Source organism: Triticum dicoccoides, chromosome 4B (assembly GCF_002162155.2).
Source record: "Triticum dicoccoides isolate Atlit2015 ecotype Zavitan chromosome 4B, WEW_v2.0, whole genome shotgun sequence".
Lineage (NCBI taxonomy): Eukaryota > Viridiplantae > Streptophyta > Magnoliopsida > Poales > Poaceae > Triticum > Triticum dicoccoides.
Window position 1 is genome coordinate 96924211 of NC_041387.1, and position 6293 is coordinate 96930503.

General features: G+C 51.0%; 1 protein-coding gene across 1 annotated transcript; it reads right to left on the reverse strand.

Annotated features, from left to right (window-relative positions):
* Nucleotides 1-2257: 2257 nt before the first annotated feature.
* LOC119293409 (cyclic nucleotide-gated ion channel 18-like) lies at nt 2258-5561 on the reverse strand. The gene is made up of 6 exons (XM_037571898.1): nt 5082-5561; nt 4448-4660; nt 4048-4358; nt 3810-3921; nt 3438-3674; nt 2258-3331 (listed from the first exon to the last, which is right to left on the reverse strand). The coding sequence occupies exons 1-6, from the start codon at nt 5559-5561 to the stop codon at nt 2516-2518; spliced, it is 2169 nt and encodes a 722-aa protein (XP_037427795.1). The 3' UTR covers nt 2258-2515.
* Between the last annotated feature and the right edge of the window lie 732 nt (nt 5562-6293).

A 6293-nucleotide genomic window follows, 5' to 3' on the forward strand; every position in this document is an offset into this window, starting at 1 on the left:
AACCGGAAACTTAGTACATGTGTGAATACATAGACAAAACATATAGTCCCTAGTATGCCTCTACTTGACTAGCTCGTTAATCAAACATGGTTATGTTTCCTAACCATAGACATGTATTTTCATTTGATGAACGGGATCACATCATTAGGAGAATGATGTGATGGACACGACCCATCCGTTAGCTTAGCTTTATGATCGTTACAGTTTCATTGCTACTGCTTTCTTCATGACTTATACACGTTCCTCGGACTATGAGATTATGCAACTCCCGAATACCAGAGGAACACCTTGTGTGCTATCAAACGTCACAACGTAATTGGGAGATTATAAAGATGCTCTACAGGTGTCTCCGAAGGTGTTTGTTGGGTTGGCATAGATCGAGATTTTGTCTCTCCGTGTATCGGAGAGGTATCTCTGGGCCCTCTCGGTAATGCTCATCACTATAAGCCTTGCAAACAATGTGACTAATGAGTTAGTTGCGGGATGAAGCATTACGGAACGAGTAAAGAGACTTGCCGATAACGAGATTGAACTAGTTATGATGATACGGACGATCGAACCTCGGGCAAGTAATATACCGATGACAAAGGGAACAATGTATGTTGTTATGCGGTTTGACCGATAAAGATCTTCGTAGGATATGTATGAGCCAATATGAGCATCCGGGTTCCGCTATTGGTTATTGATCGGCGATGTGTCTCGATCATGTCTACATATTTCTCGAACCTGTAGGGTCCGCACGCTTAACGTTCGATGACGATGTGTATTATGAGTTATGTGATTTGATGACCGAAGTTTGTTCAGAGTCCCGGATGAGATCATGGACGTGACGATGAGTCTCTAAATGGTCGAGACGTAAAGATCTATATATTGGAAGGCTATATTCGGACATCGAAAAGGTTTCGAGTGATTCGGGTATTTTTGGGAGTACCGGAGAGTTACGAGAATACGCCGGGGGAAGTAGTGGGCCTGAATGGGCCATACGGGAAAGGAGAGAAGGGCCTCATGGGGTGCCCCACCATGGCAAGTGCGAATTGGACTAGGAAGGGGGCGGCGCCCCCTCTCTTTCCTTCTTCCTCTCCTGCTCCTTCCCCCTCTCCCCTCTAAGAAAAGGAAGGAGACTCCAACTAGGATTGGGAATCCTAGTTGGACTCCCCCTATATGCGCGCCCTTCCTAGGCGGGCCTCCTCCTCCTCCTCCCTCCTTTATATACGTGGGCAAGGGGCACCCCATAAACACACAAGTTGATCAAGTTGATCTTTTAGCCGTGTGTGGTGCCTCCCTTCACAGTTACACACCTCGGTCATATCGTCGTAGTGCTTAGGCGAAGCGTTGCGCCGGTAACTTCATCATCACCGTCGCCACGCCGTCGTGCTGACAAAACTCTCCCTCGGCCTCAACTGGATCAAGAGTACGATGGACGTCATCGAGCTGAACGTGTGCTGAATGCGGAGGTGACGTACGTTCGGTGCTTGGATCGGTTGGATCGCGAAGACGTTCGACTACATCAACCGCGTTAACTAAACGCTTCCGCTTTCGATCTACGAGGGTACATGGACACACTCTCCCCTCTCGTTGCTATGCATCACCTAAATAGATCTTGCGTGATCATAGGAAATTTTTGAAATTAACGCGTTCCCCAACACCAACCCTGTAGAAGAAAACAGGAAGAGATTTTCCCAAGCACAAGACGGGGCATCGTTCAGTATCCTGCTAGAACTTGGAGCACCAAGAAATTGTGGGTGGTGATGACTGCTTGTGTGATCATACATAATATGATTGTAAAGGATGAGCGTCAGGAACGTATCTATGACCAAGGGTTTCAGTTTCAGGGTGACAATATTGTGCCTCAGCATGAAGGAGCGGCAACGTTTGCACAGTTCACCCAATTTCATCATCAAATACGTGATCGGGAAACTCACATTCAACTGCAAAATGATTTGGTTGCTTTTATGTGGGCTTATGTTGGCAACCAATAGATGTATCTCCTTTTTAATGTATTTGAAACAATTTAATTTTTATTTGGCTTGTAAACTATGATATATTTATTTGGCTTGTAAACTTCTCCCTCTGTCTCATAATATAAGAGTGTTTTTGACAATATGAGACAGAGGAAGCATGATATATTTGTTTGGTTGTGAAACTATGTAAAATGTTTGTATTTTATTTGAATTATGTTTGAAAAAAAAACAGCAGGCCGTCCACGAGGTCGAAAAGGGTATGCGCGTTGGAGTTGCTCTTACCTGTCACAACATGTCTGGTCAGCTTTTCACATTCAGGCAGGATCGCTGGAGTACACTTACATTGGTAAGTGTTTCTCAAGTAAGATCAACTTTCCTAAATCAGCACTAGTGTACAGTACAACATGCGACTCCAGCTCCATCTATCTACGCAGCAGCCCTTTCATGATCCTGACCAGCGTTAGTGACCCAACAAAAGAGGAGGAGGAACAACCGAACAAGAGAAGAAACGGTAGTGGTTTCGGCTGCACGCAGTGTACGTATCGTGTTCCATTTTACAGCGTGTCCTCGGAGTGCAAAGAGAAATCCGGCTCGTCGGGCTTGGCCAGCTTGGGGAACTTCATGGTGGACACGTCGTCGATCCGCTGCGACATGCTCTTCTGGTGCGCGCCCTTCTTGGTGTTCTTGGCGAACTTGGATGCCAGGAACGTGGCGCCCAGGTGCGTGCCGCCGCCGTCGGCGCCCTCCGCGGACGACGACGCCGCGCCAGCGCCGCCCTTGTACTCGCCGAGCAGCGGCGTGCTGGCGTCGGCGCCGGCGATGGCGCCAGCCCCGCCTTGCCCGTCGTCGTCGCCCTGGTCGTAGAGGAGCCCCTCCTGCTTCATGAGCTCCCTGGCGAGCTTCCTCTTCTTGTACCGCCTCCAGGCGCCCTGCACGAAGCAGGCGCCCCAGCTCCGCCACTGGTGGGAGTAGTACCGGAACGCGTGCTGCAGCCGCTTGCTGTGGAGGCGCTTGAACTGGTTGGCCACGTACTTGAGGTCCTCGGCCCGGAGCGCGAACGCCTCCACCTCCGTCACCGACCGCACCGTGCGCGTGGACTGCGGGAAGTTGAGGCTCGGGTTGGGCATCAGCGCCCACGTCAGCAGCTCCTCGCCGCAGAAGTCCCCCGGCCGGAGCGTGATGGAGCTGAAGAAGTTGGTCCGGCCGCCGTCCGTCGTCGAGCTCTCCAGCTCGCCACGGATGATGAAGAGCATCTCGCTCACGGGGTCGCCCTCCCGCACAATGTACGCGTCCTTGGTGCTCAGCGACGACACCAGCCGCTCGCAGATGGCGTCCAGCAGCTGCTCGTCCATCTGCGAGAAGAAAGGCACCTGCAAAGCAAGACCACGGTTAATGCCGACGTTCAGCGTCCGAGACTCCGAGTCACCGTACCGTACCGGCGGCGGAGAGAAAATGGCATATGGCGTGGCAACGCACCCGCCGGACGAGGGCGAGGCAGAGGTGGCGCTGGATCTCGCGGCGGAGGTCGAGGGGCAGCGACTGGAGGATGGATTCCTCGTCGACGCCCCTGGTGGCCAGCCACTTGTACTGGAAGAACCTCCGGACGCGCTCCTGGAGCTCCAGGGGAAGCTGCCGGTGACGCATCCACTCCTCGATGTCGCGCCGCTTCACCCGCCACTCCTCCAGCCTCACCGTCATCGACTGCAAGTACGTCTGCGAAGCAAAAAAAAAAGGCAAGATGGAACAATGAACAATGTATGTCGACTTGGGCAATATCCACAGCTTTAGGACAGTTTCTAAAACATGAAAAATGAGCATCCATTTTCAGGATAATAAACAAATAAATACCTGCATGTTTCCAATGAGATGTGAGAAGAAAACAAGGCCCATGATGCAGATGAGGATGCAGAATATAGTCTCCCCTGCGTAGGTGCTGTTCTGCAAGTTCTGTCCATAAGAACTTGCAGAAAACAAACACAAATTCAGTTGTCCTTGCATCATCATGTATTTATTTATAATGATCGCATACTCAGTTCAGACATCAAAAGAACTGCATCCTTATACACACATATATGCATATGCATACCTCAAGTTCCGGAAACCCCACCAGAGGCAGTAGAGATACTTCTCGAAGAAGGACGCGTCGACGATATCGAGCTTCAGAGCATCCTCGAACAACCCGTACTCAAATTTCGCCCCGGGAAGTCCGCACTGCTTAGTGATGTTGCTGGCCGCGTGCCACTTCATCCGAACAGGATCCTCAAGCGTTTTGCAGTCCAGATAGCTCATGTCACATATGGGCACCCTGGGGTCAGTGCCATTATCGCTTGTGCATTGGTCCACCCAGCAGGTGTACTGCCTCTCAATGGACAAGAGGTACCACAGGGCGCCGAGAACCTGCATAATTAACGTACATACATACATTAACGTATCATATGAATCCATTCCTCTGCCTCAGAAGACGACGGCGTGCATTGCATACATACATGACTGGCGAGTGTGTAGAGAAGCAGGTTGTAGGCAGCCCCTGCCCAGGCAGTTCTTGTGACCACTCCACTGGACTTGACGATCTTGGAGTTGAGGGATATGATGAGGAACACTCTGGGTATGTACTGGATCAGCACGATCATCGACAGCGTGTTGTTGGTGTGGTTTGCTGAGGTGGTGCTCACAGCTGGTATCACAAACCAGATAATGATCTGCAACAATAGGCCTGCTCAGCTTAATTATCTCGTAGTAGGAGTATTCAGTATGTGACTATTGCCGAACGCATCAAATTAGCTAGCTAGCTAGCTAGCTATTGTGTTTGATTCTCTGTAACATTCCTGCTTACACATTTGAGCTGAATTAGTAGTAGGTATATATATATAACTGACACAACATTTGATCAGGGAAGCTGTATCAAGGTCTGAATGCAGTGTCGTTGCATGCACATTAATCATGTCCTTCACAAGGAACACCGGATTAACTGTATCACGCCAAAATTCATCACACTGTAATGACATTTCTAAAATTTATGATAAATATACAAAGAGTGCCAGATTTGAAATGCGTCGACGCTGTGGATATGCCCATTGACGATGGAGAGGTAGGGAGAAGGAGGGAGGGATGGAGGCATGCCTGGGGAATCGGGAGCATGGCGGCGAGATCGATGATGAAGTCGTTCTTGAGGTACCGGATGGCGATCTGGTCGGGGTCCCTGACGAGCTCGCCGCGCCCGAACACGCGCGAGCTGGGCGCGACGAAAGCGGTGCGGAACTTGAGGATCATGTGCGCGAGGTAGAAGAGGTCGGCGACGGTGCGCACGGCGGTGACGGCGACGCCGATGCCCATGTTCATCTTGACACACGCCTGCGTCTTGGCGTAGAGGAGGTAGAAGTACATGGGGTCGACGAAGAGGCCGACCATGCAGGTGACGAGGAAGAGGCGGTTCCAGTTAAGGACGACGTCGTCCCCGGGGTCGAGGATGCGGCTGGGCGTCCATGGCCGGCGGCCCTGGGGCTGGTTGGCGGAGGACGCGGCGCCGGCGCCGTGGCGGAAGAAGGGGAGCGGCGGGCGGCGGAAGGGCGGGAGGACGTGGCGCTGGAGGAAGCCGGCCATGGGCGGTGCTCGTGGCGGTGGGCGTCGGGGCGTCGATCGTCATGCATTGCATGCGCGTGCGCGGGTGGGGTGGGTGGTGCGGCTTCGGGGCCACGAGGTGGTGCGGCGGCCGCGCGTTGCGGGTGCTCTGCTTCGCCGCGCCAGCGACCGAGCCACAAATCGGCATACGGCATTTGGGCAGGGAAAAAGTCCAAAATAAACCTTAAACTTATAAACGAAAGCTAAATCAAACCTTGAACTTGCAATCCCGGAAATCAGCACACCCAACTTCCTGATCCGGTCTATTTTGAACCTTGAGCCCGTTTAGCTGGTATTCGCTGACGTGGCAAGTCAAATTCTGGGCGTTGACCGGCTGGCAGGACATTAAGACGAATCGGGCCGGCCCATTAGCGCAATCACTCGTGCTGCTACGTTTTTTCTTTTCCATTTTTTGTTATTTATTTTCATAATGATAATAAATTTTTAGTACATTTGTAATAACAACGAACTTTTTTCTTATATAACTACACAAAGCCAGTTGTCTTTTATAAGGATCGATGAAAAATTACTAGGCGACAAAAGAAAAATACGCTATACACCGTATTCATAGGACTGCAACTCTGGTTCTCGTATTCAGAGCGCAACCCCGGCTAGCCACTGGCCCTGAAGGCTGCACATGACGCTAGGTAGTCACATTTATAAGAACAGAAAGGAGCGAACATATATCTAAACATGTTAGAAAATCAAACATTT

Bases quoted from the DNA above. Each gene is read 5' to 3' on its own strand.
- LOC119293409 (XM_037571898.1), bottom strand. From the start codon at position 5,561: ATGGCCGGCTTCCTCCAGCGCCACGTCCTCCCGCCCTTCCGCCGCCCG. The intron at 3,922-4,047 runs GTATGCATATGC...GTTTTCTGCAAG, and splicing joins TGGGGTTTCCGGAACTTGAG to TTCTTATGGACAGAACTTGC. The intron at 3,332-3,437 runs GTGCGTTGCCAC...CTTGCTTTGCAG, and splicing joins GCCTCGCCCTCGTCCGGCGG to GTGCCTTTCTTCTCGCAGAT.